The sequence below is a fragment of the Pseudopipra pipra genome, chromosome 3 (assembly GCF_036250125.1).
Source record: "Pseudopipra pipra isolate bDixPip1 chromosome 3, bDixPip1.hap1, whole genome shotgun sequence".
NCBI classification, from domain to species: Eukaryota; Metazoa; Chordata; class Aves; order Passeriformes; family Pipridae; genus Pseudopipra; species Pseudopipra pipra.
Genome location: NC_087551.1, coordinates 63451890 through 63469820, shown reverse-complemented (window position 1 = coordinate 63469820; position 17931 = coordinate 63451890). Strand labels below are relative to the sequence as shown.

At 37.8% G+C, this 17931-nt stretch overlaps 1 protein-coding gene across 3 annotated transcripts in view; it reads left to right on the top strand.

Annotated features, from left to right (window-relative positions):
- NKAIN2 (sodium/potassium transporting ATPase interacting 2) overlaps positions 1–17931 on the top strand; it is a 541273-nt gene that overhangs the window by 497094 nt on the left and 26248 nt on the right. For all 3 annotated transcript variants that reach the window (XM_064649618.1, XM_064649617.1, XM_064649616.1), the window contains one exon: positions 17602–17662. In XM_064649618.1, coding sequence (XP_064505688.1) covers positions 17602–17662 — 61 coding nt within the window. The remainder of the gene's footprint in view (positions 1–17601; positions 17663–17931) is intronic.

The window sequence follows — 17931 nt, the reverse complement described above, 5'->3', positions numbered from 1 at the left end:
TTATTCCATAGGGCACTTGATTTATGCCACTGTGCGGCTTCCTGTCATTGCTGGCTCTACAGTTCGCTTCTTTTTATATGTTTCATGAAGGCTACTTGCTGATGAGGGAGGGCTCCACCAGCAGTAAGCTACCCCAGTGTACTTGTAGCCTTGAAGTCTCTGCACCTGATCATTTCATAAGAGGAAATATCTGGCACTCTGGTCACACAGCAGAGAGGAGCTGTGTTTGCCTCAGGCAACCTCCTGCCAGCAGTACTATGTCTATTTTGAAATTTCATCCCTCTGCACATTTCATATTAATCCACAGCTCTCTGTAGAATAGGCAAGTCAAAAATAATGTGCTCCATAAAAAATGAAAAATTAAAAAAAAAAAGGAAGAAGTGAAAGAGAGAGTCAAGGTGACATGTTCCCTCATTGTTTTCTCTTTGCCCTATTCCCAAGTGCTCTTTGCCTTCTCTAAGTCTCTGCCTTTTGTTTTGGAGGTATGTTTTAAGATAGTACTTTCTTCGTTTCTGAAAAATCACAAGCAATTCCTGACATAAGGGTTGAAGCTTTTGAGGTGTGCCTTTTTTCCCCATCTTTCCATATTACATACTAAGCTGAGCTCTGGAATAAGCTGGTTACTCCTTTCCTGGGATTCTTTAGATTTATTTATATAAATAACAATGTAAATTATGTCTAATGAATTAGGTGTAGTAATAATGGTGTAATATACACTGTGCTACTTATTACTGAATCTGCAAATTGAAGTTAATTTACTCAAGAAGAAAATAGTAAAAGAAATCATAATACAGTTGAGGGTAATTGTACTCTGCTGTACCTGAGCAAGCTAGATACTAATTGCAAATATTTTATTATCAGTACAAGTTTTTCTGTTATTCTTCCATTAAAGCAAACTGCTCATTTTTCCCCATTTTCAGAATTAATTTCTTTCATAAATACTCCTATACACTAAAATTATTACATAGCACTATTGCATATACCATATTATAGTAGAAAACCACAAGGACAGAAAAAAATGTTTCAATTACCTAATTTGACCTCCTGCATAACACAGGGCATAGAGATTCCCTGAATTAATTCCTGTCTGAAGTAAAAATACATTTAATAATGATCTTAAAATGTCTCACAATAGAAAGCTTACTACCATTCTTATTAAAATTTGCCTTTAACTTGTCTAAATTTCTAGCTTTCAGTCCAGACACTTACAATACAATGATTTGAAAAAGTACGTCATCCTGTCCTTAGCAATATTTTACTGGCTGGTTTTGTGATTTATAATGAAATTTAAACTCCTTTGCTTAGCTCATCTACTTAAATCTCCTCCCCCTTGTCCTCTAATCACTCTCACAGCTCTTCTCTGAACCTTCTCTATTTTTTCAAAATCTGTCCTGGAGGGATACAAAAGAATATTTTGGAAACAACCGTGAATAGTACCAGTGTTAAGTATAGAAAAAATATAGCATTCTTATTTAGACAGAGTTTCCATTTAAATAACCACAGAGCACACAATCTGTTTAGCCTCTGTGTTAAGGAAACTCCCCTGTCTGACCAACCAGGAGCCACTCTGTGGTCTCTTGCCTTGGGCTCCTGGTCCCAGAGCTCAACCTGCATCTTACACTGCAACTCTGCACTAATTATGCACTATGAACCACAGGTCCGGAGTCAGTACTCCACAGACACCCCACCCGTGAGGCAGGCTTTCCTGCTTCTCTGCCTTCAAACACTTTGTTTGCTTGTACTTGCACTACCAAGATTTCTCTGAAGGAGAGTCGGTCCTTGTATTAGGGAGGGTTCGGAGCATACTGAAGCTGAAACCATGACACCATTAAAAGCTCAACCAAACTAATATTTGTTACCAGGAAGTGGCCAACAAAACGAACAAACCCAAAAGAGAGGAGGGAGGAGAGAAATAAGCCCTCAGTACGACTTCCCCAGTCACCCAGCTGTTGCATATAAAGTTATCTTACCAACCTAGCGTGCCTATAATTACCCACAGCAGGAGCTGCATTCCCAGAGTAGACTCACAAATTGGCAGGTGTCCCTGCCAAAAGGCAACTTTGTCATTGAGGCAAAGCTTGCTTCTCTCCAAGAAAGAGCTATCTGCTTTTATACAATTAACTGAGGCAGGTGGTCAGCACCACCCAGCCAGAGGCCCTTAGTCCTATCCTGTTATGCAAGTAGCATTTCTTCTGTGCATGCATGGCTTTCGCCGTGCTTGTGCACTGCACTCGAGGGGGTCTTTTCCAAAAGAGTCCAGGGGTTTACTTCATACCCATAGTCTTCAATTTCTCCTTCAAGCAACCCTGGAGGATGATCAGCCAATCATAAAACAGCAATTAAATATAGTTTATACAAGAACTCTCTTCAAGGACGAAGTTCCAGTTTTATCAGTGCTTGTTTTCTCATAACTTGGCAGGGAAAGAACAAAACTTTTACAGGTGGCTGGGCCAAACACAGACCAAAAGTATCAGCATAATTAACCCCTGATAGAGTCCTCCAGTCCGCATATTCTAAATTCAGTCAGTTTTTAAGATTGTTTTAGGCATATAAAAGCTCTGAACCTCCTAGTTTGTTCTTTTAGAGTAGGATTAACTCAAATCACCAGGCTTCAGTCATCTCAAAGCTGAAGCTAGACGGCATTGGGGTTTCTTTCCCAGACATGAAACAAAGCAGACATTTCTAGAGAGTTCATCCATACCTATTTTAGATAATTTAGGTGCCTGAAATAGGTGGAAAGTTTTGTTCATTCTGTAGGTGCCTGTCTCTTGCCAGTGAATACACAGGAAAGCTAGTTAGCATTTTTTCTCACATTTATGGGGGGAAAAAGGAAGATAATTATAATTGCACCAAGTGTGCTGATGATTCGTGAGGTGAAAGCTTCAGAAGCTGCTGACCAAGTAAAACTCGAGGGCAAAACAATAGGCCTGACATTTCTATCATGGTCATTCCCCTCTGTCACAAAAAGTGAAGCAACTAGCAAGAATATTTGGCTATTAGAAGAAACATCACTATATTCATATTCCATTAATGTCTCACTAAGTACAGGGGTTGCCTTGATATTACTTTGTTCATTTTGAAAAAGTGAATAATTCATGGCAAAGATGGTCTAGTGGGAAAGTATTTCAAAATTAGTATGCATACCACAGTCGTTACATTCAAACAACATGTTATGCTAAGGTTAACTATAAATGCTGCTGCTAATTCAACATTACAGTATACTTGTGACATCTTTCCATCTTTACTTGTATATTTGTATGCAAGTATACTCGTTTATATTTCTCCGTGTGTGCTATAGGGGTTGACAAGGGGAAAAACAGGCTTGATGGAAATAGTACAAGAAGTCAACACACATTTAATAGAAACTATATGGCCACAATTTCTGCTGCTTGACAGCAGGAAACACAATAGTTGACATACAGAAGAAAAAAGATATTATATTAGAATATAGAATCTCCCCATGATACACACAGTATCGATGTGAAGAAGCCATAAATAATGAAAAAACGCAAAAAGGTGCATGTGAAACATGCAAAAGATGACTCTAAATTGATTGAAAAAATATTCTTATCAGTAGTGAAAGTCTGTGCTTGACTGAGGCAGCAGTAAGGACAGTGAAGACAACTGCATTACTTAGTGTGCTCAGTGAGAGCTCAAGATCAAGTAAATCAATATAAGAAAGAAGAAAAAAATATGCCATTATCAGGATCTTTATATTTGGTACAGAAATATAATGACCTAAAAAGAAAGCTAAAAAGAATTTGGAAGGATGTCTCCAAAAGAACAGAGAATGTCAGATTCAGATCAGACGGATGAAGAATCATTATCCAGATTTTGTGTTGAAGTTTAGTGAGATGGCTTGACCAAACAATATGAATGAGGAACAAAAGAATCCCAAGGCAGGCTTTTGTGCTATGTGCCATCCTCCAGATTAAATAGATATCTTCATGAATTATGCAATTAACATCTCTCTGAATACCAGTATGGCTTCACATCTGTTTGTTGCCCACTTCTATAAAGTCTTCCTTCATGTCTAGATTGCTGCATGTTGAAGATCACAGTGAAATTCAGAGGCAAGCACCTACTAATTAGGCACATATTAAACATGAAGTCTAACAACTTATTGTGGAATTGAGCCTTCTCTGACAATTTTGCAGAGTTTTCATGAGAAACTTGTGAGCACAGAGACTTTCTGGGCACATAAGCAGCCAGTTGTCTCTGCAAACCTCGTTTACTTTGCAGAGGAACAGCAGGCCTCTAAAAATGTGAACAAAAGACTGCAAAGGTTGTAAAAGAAAGATATCCACTGTCATAGGCCCAGACTGAGCTCAGATCTAAGCACACACTTATCTCCTCCTTCCTGATGCCTTGGTTTCTACAGAAAAAATATCTGGGAATACACGCTAACCAGAAGCTCTGCTTGTCCCAGCCAGGTCCCTAGTCATTCAAGCAAAGGGACCAAGACCACCAGATTAGACCTGCTTAACCAAATTTAGATACTACTTGCAACACTTTCAGAAATGGGAAGTTTCTGCCCAAATGATTTTTTTTATGAAATCTGTTGGCATTTTCAACCTCAGTTTTAACCTATTTCTTTAATATTATTAATGTATCTGATATGCTTCCGTTCTTTGGGAAACAGAGACCTTCTTATTGAACCTGTGTACACTCTGGTTTGTAGACATCCAAGCAAAGGATCTATTTTATTTGAGTGGCACATTCGTATGTCAAACCTTGCAAATCTTTTATCTCTAATAAGGCCTGCTGCCATTCCAGTTCCTGTTCACTGAATTTTTGGCTGTCCCTTCTTTTTGTTTTGGAATAACACACTGGGAGGGGTGGGGGGAGTGTCAGAGTCTGTTTTTCCTTCATTTTTTATAACTCTAAATTTATTCTCAATGTCTCTAGCCTTCCACTGGACTTGCATACCTAATGTGTTATACCTGTATATTTCTGTGTTCATGCTACAAACTTATGTTCCCACAGATTCATGATTTCTTACCCACTAATACTGTTACTCAGTTTCTAAGAACTTCCCAAATATCTTCTTGAATATTCAAAAGATAGTATTAGTGTTTTACTGCACTAAATGTGACAAACCAAATAATTCTGAGTTTATGAAATGTAGCTCATCTGTAACAAGAAGAACCTTCACAGATATAATGTGGTTTGTTTTCAATCTTAGAACAAACAATATATTAATGTGTATCTTCAGAATTTCAGTAACCCTCTTAGTGATGTGCACAGCATTTAGCAAATTAATAAATAATAGGGATGGAGTTATTGAAAAGCAATTGTTTTCCTCCATAGTGAAAGGTTCCAGAGTTTATTCACCTGATTAGCTAGGTTTATCAATAAATGTTATGATTTCATTGAAATTCTCTTGAGTTTGTCTGTGTGGACAAAATACAACTATCACTTTTAATTTACTGCTATCAAATAGGATAAAAAAACATGATGTTTATAAAGAATAAAACTTTGTCAAAAGCTCTCAAATCCCACTTTAAAAATCATTCATACACTTCACCTAAAGGTCATCAGTAAGCTCCTAAATCTCTCAGTCAATTTAAAAATGGAGTTTCTGTGGCAGATTTACTTTATACAAGTTATTTGTTCACTCTGCCCATTTTTTTCTCTCTTGTGCAAGTATATGTGTGGAATAACTTGCTAAAATTTCTGGGTGAGTTACAAAGCAGAATCTGGTCAAATGGATTGCTAGTTTTCTGCAAATATGTGGCTCATGGAGTAATCACTTTTCACAGTGATTTGTAACATAGCAGCACATACATATTTTTGCTTCAATTATCATTTCTGGCACCTTGTCACTGTAGAAGGCAAAAGTCCAAAGTAGCTGGTAAGGACCATTCACTAACTCAAAGTAAGGGTTTTCCACATAACATCATAAACTGTCATTTCTCCTAACAGAGAGCAATTTCCATATTTACCTGGTAATGCCAAGGTGTTTAATAATTTTATTTGTTGAATATGTTGTATTTTAGATGATTAAGGTAGGGTTTGGGTTGAAGTTTTTTACTTTCTATTAGTTAGCTTCACAAGTCATGCAAAAAGGCATGATCTGTGATGCTCTAGGTGTGACATAATGTCACATGGAAAGATGAGAATGCTGAGAGCAAACAGTGAAGACACCTAGTTTTGTCTACTCTGTAAAGCAGGGCAGTTTCACAATAAATATCGTATCTAAATAATGTAGTAATTCCCTAGCTATTAACCTCATAATAACATAATCATTTTAAATAACTAACTTTCTAACTCATGAGTTTTGATGAAGTCGCATGTCTTCATGCACTAGCAAACTACATAGCTAAAGATGGGGGCAAGCCTGAGTGTCTCTTGTGTGTCAGTAGGTGTCCATGATTCTATGACTTGAAATGGGCAGCTGCTAGATAGTACAGACACATCTCCTAATTCCCAGTATTCTCTTATTTGCATTAGATAACACACTCTACCATTAGGGCACAGTGAAAAATGAAGGGCAAGTCAGCATGCCTGTGTGCACTTGAGCACGTGGTCTCTTTTTCTATCTGTATGTTAACTCTGGCAACACACTTCGTGCCTTCAAGTGCTGTTTCATTTTTCTCAAAGCAGTTCTTCAGTGCCTTATACTGCAATTAATGTTTTTCGTCTTCCTTTGGAACATTCTCCTGATGCTTCCTAGTAGGTAAAACTTTGTTTGCTGCTGACTAGCATCATGTATCTGGATATTTGAAAAGAGGCTAAATTATAGAAAATATTTCAGATTAAAGCTCTTGAATTGGAAACATGATTAGAACTGACCTGTGACAACAGAAGTTTTTTATTCCTTCTCCTGAGAAGTCTAACTCAACTCTATGCACACTTTCCTTAAAACTCTTTCATTAACTTTTAAAGATATCAATAGACCTTTTTCCATTTACTCTGTATAAGAAACTTATACTCTGTATAAGAAACCAGAGAAAAAAAGACCCTCACTAAATATAGCTTTATACTATGTTTATTGCTGCTATGCAGCTGCACAGCTCAGACATCTTCAGAGATGTCTGTACAAGTTGGACCTCATTGCACAGTGTTGTGTTCTTTCATGTCTCTCCAGTTAAATTATCCTTCTACCCTTTATTCTGCCAAGGCAACACAACCAGATGAAATATTTCTCAGTTCTGACAATGAACCGGTGATGTAGAGGGAACCAAACATCTAAGAATCATTTCTTCTCTGACCCTCAGTAGGATATGATATTGTCTCATTTTTCAAAGAGTTGGTGTATCTACTAAATTTCTATCTACCAAATATGTATTTTTGACAGAGAATTGCAAAGGAAATGACACTATAAGCAGTTGGAATACATAAATTAAATATAAACAATATTAAAAATACAGCATTAACATATTGCTGGTATTCTGCACGGAGTAGTCTCATATAATGGATTAATAAGAATTTAGAATAGACTATGCAGTTGTAACACTTTTCATGCTTTTGATGCAAAAACTCAAACCAAAAGTCATAATAATTACAGTAACCTTACATTGCCCCGGTGAAACAGGCACCATTATCTGAATGTTACAGACTTTGTAAGAAAAAAGAAAAAAAATAAAACCTGACTGGATTTCACTGTTTTGATACTCATGTTAGAGATCACTGTATCACAGAAGTGCGAGTTTTTGGACGCAAGAAGAAAGGCAGACCATTTTCAGGGACAAAGAAGGAACACAGCTGCTGTACCAGCATGGTGGCTACTGCATGTGTTGTTGTCAGAGCAGAAGGAAAAGGGCTATGGCTTTTGCTCTCACTTCATACAGTTCATTGCCAGTGTTGAAGCTGGCTGGAGACTGCTAGTGCAGAAGTTTTCCCTCACCTTTCCTGCTGGGGCCAAGGCATCCCAATCTGCCACTAGCTGGGTTGCCCTGAGTGACCTGAGCCTGGAACAGGTGACAAAGCTGCAGCCTTCACCACATGTGGGTTAAAGAAAACACAAACCTCACGTTTTTCATGGCGATTAGCATGTCAAAGTCGCTTGTGTTCTTCCTACCAAAGCAGCTTTTTCATCAACATATTAAATAGGTTGTTACTGAGACAGAGGGAAGAGATGTGTCCTGTGTTCCTGAGAGCTACACAGAGCTTCAAGCTGGTAATCACTGCTTTAGGGAGAGACATGCCCAGTTCAGACAAAACATTTATTTTTAAATGGACGTCTGATGTCTGTTGATGGCAGAGGTCTAATTCAGACTTCCTTGATCACTGTGGCTGGCACACTCCCAGGTACTGCATTATATTAACAAGGTTCATAAACTGTCAGATATATAACTCAACCACTTAACTCCCTGCAATGAGGCACAGACTCTGAGGACATGGCCTTTCCGAGAATGTTCTCTCTTTGTAATTTGTCATTCTCCCAAAATGCCTCATGTGATATGATGTTACTGGAATCTTCAGCTAAAAGGTTCAATTATTTTTTTTTTGGTCACACATATTGCAGAATTTATTCATATGTATTCTGCCACCCCAGGCAGTGACTGGGATCTCTGCCATCAAGGTATTTCCATTCAAAGCAAGGAGATCACTATTTTTCATGCTGAATAAACAAGGGAATGATCCCCTGCCCTTCAGGAGAAGAGCTTTAAGGGGAAAGGTGCCTTTGGCCATGGAATTCAAGCTGTCCTTCCGCTTGGAGCCTCTGGAGCATAATCTCTCTTCGTACCAGCCTAGGCTGCATGGTGTGATATTCATTTAAACTCTCCAGTGGTTCTCCTTTTGCAGGAAAGGTTTCCACAGAGCACTTTGGCATTTGCTTTTTGAAGCCTGCTTAGTTGATTTTGCCAAACAGAAAAGGTAGTCTGAAACATATCTTTTATTATAGATTACAAAGGTGGAAAAAGCCTGCAGTAGGCTAATGCTGAGAGGAAAAATAGCATTGCAACATTAGCTGAGTTCAGTTACTTTAAACATCAGATACCACAGGAAGAGGTTTTATTGACCTTGAAACCCCCCTGACACTTGATGCTATTATATTGTGCACCTAGAGCAAAATGTTTGTGCTAAGCAATGCATTTGCTAGACGTATGGATCCTAGGGAGGTGCAATGATGTGGAGCACCCTATGCACGCTGCTTTGCTTTTTCACTGAGATACCTCTATTTCCTTACTCCAGAGCGTGAGGGTTGAGGGAATTATTGCATTAAAATAAGTTCATTCTTCCTCATCTTCCTCACATGCATTGCCAGAGACAGAGGCTTTCCTGTCAGGTATCCCACCTTCCCATATTCTACAGGCAAACTCTCCACCTGACTTAGACACCTTCCTGGTAGCTCTGCTGCTAAGGGCACTACCAAAGAGATCTGTCAGTTCTTCTGCTGTTAAGAATCTACAATTCCCACTGGGCTTCTGAATTATTGTATTATTGTATTTTGATAATCAATCAAAATTCAGGTTTTATAAGTTCAAGCCCTATTCATCTAGATCCTACTATCTAGAGCTGTTCCTACTAATATCTTATTTGTTTTTCTTTTTATATGTTAAAGTAATGAACTTGACTCTTCAGGGTGCTGAAGGGCTGCGTCAGCTGTGCTGTGCACTTTGCATACCATACATCCATCTACCTTGTCAGCACCGCCATCACCAACTGTTGTAGGAACATTTTGATCAGAACATTATTAGGCTGTTACAACATGACCATGAAGTCAGTGCACTGCCAAAGCTGTCATGTTCCATGAAGTTTTCTGACCCTGTGACCATCATCAGAGCCTTCAAATAAACAGCAATTCATGACAGGGAAAACAAATAGCATCACAGGGAAAGAGTCAGTTGTTACTGGAAAGTCTCTTACGTCTGATGAAATTTGCTGGCTCTTGTTTATGTGACAGCAATGATCTAATTTAATCAAACATATAATGATGGAGAAGAGCAAATTGCCTGTGCTTCCTTTCTGAATTTTTACTTTGTACAGTTTTCGTGATTTGCCACAGTCCTGAGAAACTAGCAGACACAACAACGTCTCATCTTCTACTTACTCTCCTCTAAGTGGTTCTGTTTCCCAGATCAGAGGGCCCAGTGTTCACACTCAAAACATCGAGGTTTATTTGCCATATGGGTGCTTCAACATGGAGGGATGAATTTTCACTGAACAGAAGTACTCATGTGTGTTTGTTTATCAGGAATTCAGAGCCCTCTTGTACCATCAAAATATTTCCCCCTATACAATCTGCACAAATTTCAAATACACTTTTTTTTTCCTGCTGCCCTCAAAAGAGTGCATAGCATTGATAATCAACTGTTTCTTCTAACACAGTTCAGTTTAAAATGCGAGGCATTCATTTGGTGGGCTGTAAGGATTCTGTGGCTTTGTTAGATCTGCAGCATAAAGAACCAATTTTTCTTATCCTAATCCTGTGGCTGTCTGGAAAAGGTGACACACAGTTACACATGATGATAAGAAAAGCTACTGCTGCCAAAGGCAGTAAGATACCAAAGCCAGACGATTAAACCATTCCAAAGCTTTCCCAGAAGACAAGAAGAGTAAAAGTTCCAAAGTTTCTTTTCATAGAAGTTTCTGTGCTATAAACCCTTAAGAGCAAAGCCCACATACAGACACGTATACTTACACTTTAATAATCCATTCCTACTATTAACAGAAAAAACGGGGTGATGAGTATTTTAAGCCCTTTCACTGTAGTTTTTTTGTTTGTTTTATCTTCATTCTTTGTTTTGGTTTTTTGGTGTTACCAAATAGAAAGAGGCAGTTTGCCTTGTTTTAAAAATAAATGGAATTATTTTTCCTAATCTACACAGCTCTAATGGCTAAATCCTTTTGATGTGAACAGCAGCCACCATACACTGCTGATGCCCATGCATCAGAACTCTGTTCTACAAGTGACAAGTTAGGTTACAGAGATACACCATGAAAGGAAACAGAGCAACAGACTTTTCCATCTTCAGGACTTCCCATACACTTGGATCGGATGGAATTAACAAAAAATATGTAACCAAATATCTTCCTTAACCCTAATCAAGTAAGAAAATACTAAAATAGTGACAATTCCACAAAAGAAGAAAGAGAAAATTAAAAGTTCTCCAGTTTTTGACATTTTTTTTGGCAGCAGTAATGCATTCAGCCTGCACTGAGCAATGTGCATTTAAGCTGCACCCAGTACCTGCTGAATGCAGCTGGTGGAGAATTTGCTCCTTCTTCCCAGTCCTATCCTTGCTCTGAACTGTGACCTGGGGATCTGCAGAAGTCAGCCTGCTGTGGCCTCCCCTCTGCCCAATGAGACATGCTTACCTCAGTTTCCTGAGGGAATCCAGTAGGCATTTTGCCTGTGGAAGCAGGAATGTGAAGTTCAGTGCCAAGCCTGAATCTACAAGGTACTCTGCAGTGCAGTTAACACAGAGGTCAGCAATAAGCGATCCCTAGTTCCATCTCGTGTAAGTTGGTAGCCCCTTTTAGAGGCTTTTTAGGTTGTCATGTCTGAGGCAGGAAAAGGGACACCCTACTCTTTAGCTCTTGAGACAAAATCATGGAAAAGTGCCAAATATCATGTGGTTATCAAAAGCACAAATCACATTGAAATACCTAGGAAGAGGGAAGATTCGTAGAAAGTTTTAGGTCAAAATTGCAGAAAATTCTCACTAAAGTTTAAACTTTCTGGAAATTTGGGTCAAGCTGAGTGTCTGTAATACAGCTACAAAACAGGTAAGTATCTCTCTTGCTTTCTACTGTTGTTAAAGGTTTGCACAACTCTTTTCTGACAAGTCAGTCCTGTGATTTTCAGCGCCTCTGTAGTCTCTTCATCAGTTGAAAAAGCTTGCCAGGGAAGATGCTAAGGGAACAGCTGTCCTGAACAAGATAGAACTGCACTCAAGAGCCTAGAAGGATTTCAAACAAAAGCATTCTAGCAGGTCTTCATGGTGATCTTCAAATGCTTATACAAAAAGGAAATCTCCAGGAAATTGAACAGTCCGCTGAGAAATAAACATTTTATGCTAAGCACCTTCTAGACAGACGATATAAAAAAGATTATGAGGCACTAGGTGAAATAAATGCAATTTTTATCACAGTCCTCTGTTCCAGTTTGTCCAGACTCATCTGTATTGATGATTCATGTTTTTATTGTGTCTGATAAAAAGAAACACCAAACCTTTCGAGCACTTTTCAACTTAAGAAAGGAAAGAAAAATGATTTGACAACTACACATTTCCATTTTTGTTGACTTTGCTTTTAAATTTCACAATTACTCCCTAAATACTATTGTGGACATGTCAATTTAACATTGTCTTTTTTTATTAATTATTTTATTGCACAAAATAAAGCTACTTGGCCATACTAATGAAAAATTCTTTCCAGCCAGCATATAGATATTTAATTTTGTAGAATAAGAACAGCAAGGCCACATAGTCTATTCCCCATCAGAAACCTGGCCTTATACCAATAGTTTTCCAACGCTCCTTTTACGATGAAAGATAGTTAAACTTGGAGAAATGACAGGGTTCTCATAATGTTAAATGTAAGCACAAATAAAAGCATACCTCAACAGAGTAGTTTCCATGGAATGTAGCTTAAGTTTTATATTAAACTCCAGCAATGACATTCACTCACTTATGCAGCACTGCTGCAGGCAGTGAAATCATGCTTGAAAGGGTTTTTGTAGGGGGCAGCTTTAGAACACCCATGACACCAACTTAAATTTACAGATATTGATAGAAAGGTCTCAGCCTCACCTTTCCTGCTAAATAATGAGTATTATTCTTCTGAGAATCAATACACTGGAAGCTTTCTAGATAGTAATTCTCCATTTCTTGAGTTGCTCATAATGTGGAGATATCTATATATATATCTCCAGACTTCAAAAATCCATTTTAAAGAAACACTGTTCCTTAAATGCAGAGCATTACAAAGGCTTTATGTGTGCAGCCCACTACAAGAAAAATGATTAATTTGCACATGGGTGGACATGTAGCACCAACCTTTGCAATATAACATTCCCAGGGCCAGAATTAATCTCCATGTCTTTCTGCATTATTATTGCTTGAACTAGCCCATATTTTGCTTAGGTCTTAAAACAGAAAATTTAATAATGAAAGGTAAATACACAAGCCTCAGCTGTTTCAGAAGATACTGTAACATTTTCCCATAGGAAAACACAAGGGTTTGGTGTTTTTTAAGTCTATGGTCCATTTCTCCTGACCACGTAAGGTTATAGAATAAAACATATTCATTCAATGAAGCCAAGACTACGTACCATTTCCATAAACCTTAACTCATTAATCTTCATCTCAGGTGTTCTCCTCATCACCTTATCCCACTCAGATCTTACCCACTTTTAGTTTGTGTTCCCTCCTTCCTGTCACACTTTTGTTTCAGGTTTCCAGCTCAATAAAGTTAACTTGTAATAGTTATCTACACAGACATTGCTTTAGAGGAGAGAAATGTGAGGGCCTTGACCAGGAATGATGCTGTTTTATATAATTGCTTTTTTCCCAAATCTGGTGCTATTTGCAGTGTATAAAAACATTCATCGCCATAAAAGAAGTGAGAAAAAAGACATGATTTTGATCAATACTAATTCTGACTAAGTTCCATTACAGCACTTGATATTTTCAGCAAGTCTGGAAATACACTCGCAGAAACTCAGGATTGCTAAGAGTCTTTAACAGCATAACAGGACACTGCTGACTTGGGTGGGGACTATTCTATCTACTTTTTTATTGGCCTTATACGGCTATAATAAGGTAATGAAATGCATTAACTTTATTCTGTAATTAATCTTATTACCAAAGCTTCAGTAGTGTGGTTTTATTGCTTATTTATTTTAGGCTTTTGCTTCTCTTCTTTTTAACTTGGCAGAAGGAAAGTTGGTTTTATCAAAATGTTTATAGATTGGGAAAAAAAAAAACAACCAATAAAAAACTCCCGAATGTTTAAGATCATTGTATGTAAAATTAGGGTCATCAGGATGCCCTCAAAGTACACCCAGGGAGCTGGTGCAGGCAAAGAGCAGTGCTCATTTATACTCTCATATGGACATATCAGGGACAGTTGTAGAGAGCAAATTTTTTCAAGCTGCAGAAAATGAGGTTCATGAAAACATGCATTCACTAATCACTACATGTATAAATGAGCAGGGTTGTTATTAATGGTTCCTTCTCCTCTAGAGGCCCATAATATAGCATTAAAATATGAATGGGACAGATGTAGACGCCTAATCTTGATGAGTCTGGGATCCAGAACTGATCTTCTGTTCATTGCACCTATTTCTTTTTATCACTGCATGGTTTATAAAAAACAAAGCTTGGTTAATTAAAAAAAAATAAATAGGGAGGGATGAAAAGCAGCAAGAGTTTTCAAGCTAAATTTCCTAGTTCTAAAGTGATTTTGTGAGACAGTTCGGCTCCTTCTCTTCTTTATCTCTGAAGACTCATTTCCTTCTTTCTCACATAAGATAAAAATCTTTTGGAAATACTGAATTGGGAAGACTCTGTGTAATTCTTATATTGCACTGAGCGCTGCTGTTTGAGGGCTTTCCAGGAATATATTAAGTGATGTGACTGACCTCTATCATTTGCATTTGATTTGGGTTTTTCCCTCATCTTCTTCTCCAGGGTGAGGAGTGTGTTCAGTGAAGAGTTTTGTTTGGATTTTTTTTTTCTGCTATACATAGGTACATTGCAGTGTGCTTTTCTTAGAGACAAAAGGTCAAAGATGTGCATCTTGCACTACAGCAAAGGTGGTAAATTTTGTGAGAGCCCTTCATCCTTGCAGGAATTCATTAACAATTTAGGTGTCTGATCTCCAAGAAATGTCTGCTATGTGTGTAGATGAGCGGTACCCTTCCTATGGGAAGTCCTAGACCACAGGGGAGAAAGCATGTTCCTGATCTCTATCCCAGAGGTCTCTGTAGTCACCATGGGCTCAGGTCATTGAGCATCATCAAAGTAAAAGCTACCACTTTTGCTTCTTATCCTCAGCTCGGAATTTGTGCCCACTGCTGCTGATGCAATTAGAAGATAAATCCTGAATGGCTGTCACAGGATCAGAACTGAGAAGTTGCTTGATTACAAAAAAAGAGAAAAAAGAAAAAACTAATGTGAGATATAAATTAAAACAAATTATTATGTGTACCAAGCAAAGGGTTAGATAAATGCGGAAGAAGGGGAGGTTTTTTTATGAACTCTGATTATCTCATGGGAAAAAAGCTCCCATTTGTACTTAGATCAGAACAACTTGAGTTGTAAGGCACACGTTTAATCAAAAAGCTCATCTGATGAAATGCTGTAGGATTTGCTTGTATATCCAAGGAGTTCCCTAGAGATTTAAGGGATGTAACTGAATACAATTAGAAGATCAGCTGTAAACATCATTTGTCATACAGTTTGTTTGCTGTGCTTTGTAAGAGAAGTTCAGTTAACAATAAGTGAATTTGTGGTGGTTTAGAAGATAGTAAAGTATTGAACTGTATTGCAAGAAAAGGATTACCATAGCAGCCTACTAGAGATGCAACTATTCAACTATCTGGGATCTGATAGTCTGTAGAAAGAGAACAGAGAAACTATTAAGCCGAGGTTCCCATCCAAGAATGGAATCATTTGTGAACAACCTTTCTGGGCCTACTTCATTGCTGAATTACACCTCATGTAATGTCATTGAAGTCAATGGGGTTATACAGGGCATAAGTCAGTGGAGAAAATTAGCCCTCTGTCTTGAAGCCAAGAAATGAAAGGGAATAGTGATCCAATAAAGCAGACGTGAAATGCTGATATTAGCTGAATGCCACTGTTCTTGGTACAGTGAGTTCTTTGTGTCCAGTAGTGAATATTTCATCCTTCCCAGGTGTAAAATCTTCCCAGCAGCACTATAAGGCAGATTTATAATAAATGACAAAATTAATGGTTTAGTTCTGTTGTAATGCAGCTTCTGGGCTCCCAAATGGAACTTAAGCAGTTAGCAGACAATATCTGTGCTGGCTTCAATGTGATCTCCAAATCAAGTCTTGATCTCTTCAGAAAAGCCTTGAGGCTGACCTTTTTTTTCCCTTTAGCCATCTCTCACCCATACGTGTGTTAGAAGCTAGCATTTGTGGGTATGGGGAGCTTTCTACATAGAAAACTGACAGAATTTCCAGGAATATCTGTGTAAGATCTGGAGTACACTAGGCACAGTCACTGCCTCAGGTATGAATGTACTAGGAAATATAATGGATTTGTTTGTATTTAATTTGTATATTGATAATATTAAGGGCTCTAAGAACCCATAGTATAGCAGTGATTGTACATGTGCCTTGGATTAATGAAAAAAAAATCCATTTTCACTAACCAGCATTCATAATGGTTTCTCAGATTTCACTGTTTCTACTTTCCAACCCACTGATTACTCAAATTGAAATTAAGAGCATCATCTCCCTCAGCCAGAGATTATGGGTTTTGTACCATGCACAAAGAGGGTTCTGTCCTGGCTGGAGCATCTAGGCATTTTTATTATCTGTATAAAGAACTAATTCCCAAAGTGTACAGATGAGCTTGCAGCTCATGAAAATATCTCTGTGAGATGACCTGTGCAGAATAATAGATTTCGACAGCATGGCTCACTTTTCACTACAAAGAGACCAAACAACTTGAATTCTTTTGACATCTTACTGTGCAAATTTCAGCAATGAGCTAAAGGGTGAAAAATGATTTATTATTATTTAGTTGAGAAAACTCTCCAGACCTAGATGTTAAGGAAGTTGTGTAAAGCATGGAACACATGGCTCGGGTTGCTGCTCCAGTATTTGTTCTGTTACTTCTGGTGTGACTCCTTGTCAATGACAGAACTTGTTTGAGGGACTAGCAGAGGACTCATATGATACCTGGCCTGTTGGATGTGTGATTTTGGCCATTTATTCCTTTTTGTATTATTTTTTTCAGGTGACACTTCAATAACTGCTTGAGATTTTCATTTTCTTTAAATCCAATTGCTTCTGCTTACAATTCAATTCTGGGCATGCTGTTCAGAGAGGATTGAAAGGAACAAGATACAAATTTTGCAGCTGCCGTGTGAGATGCTGATGTAAACACATCCAGACCTATCCAAAGTGGAAGATATGTCTTGAGGCTTGGAGACTATTGCAGATATAGGAACAAGTCCCATTAATCCACGGGCATAATTTCAAGTGATAAAATATCACTATAAAGCGGGTTTACAAGTGCACTGAATTTGTCCTTTGTTTAGTTGGCAAGGTTCTGACTTTAAAAAAAGTTCTGCTAGAGAGCCAGGTTTTGTCGGATAACAAATCTGATTTTGACAGAAATCTTTACATTATCAGCGGCTAAAAGCCCATTGATCCAACCACACATTTGCTTTTCTAGTTTTCAATAATTAAAAAGAAGTTTATTAGTTATTGGAAAAATTTTGGTCAATTTTTGGAAGTTTTATTGAAGGATGTGATATTCAAGAAAGATGAAAAATTCTCCTGACTATTTCCAATTAAAATTACTAAACTGTTGTAGAGAATTATGTTTATACCTCATCAAAGACAGTCTGTTGAATTTTGTTTCTGTTTCTGTTGTTGCTTTTCTAAAGCCGTCTCTTGTTTTTCTGTTGTATTTGTCTGACATCTAATGCTATTACATTCTGTTTCAGCTGGCAGGCTTCATCTATGCCTGTTATGTTGTGAAGTGTATTACTGAAGAAGAGGACAGCTGTAAGTACTAAAGCTTTATTGCATACAAAATGAATACTTTTTTTTTATATTTAAATCACCCCTCCACTATGCTGGATCCTGCTGACTTCAACCTAAATGTCTTATTACACCGTAGCCAGAACATGTTTTCTGTCCATCTTTCTTAGTCTAAAATTTGGAAATGTGTGAAGGACAAAGGAGTCATGAAGCGCTGCTTAAAAATTTAATAAACATACTCCTTCCTTCTGAAAAGATCATTGCAATTCTTTATCTCCCAGTTTAGCTTAAGA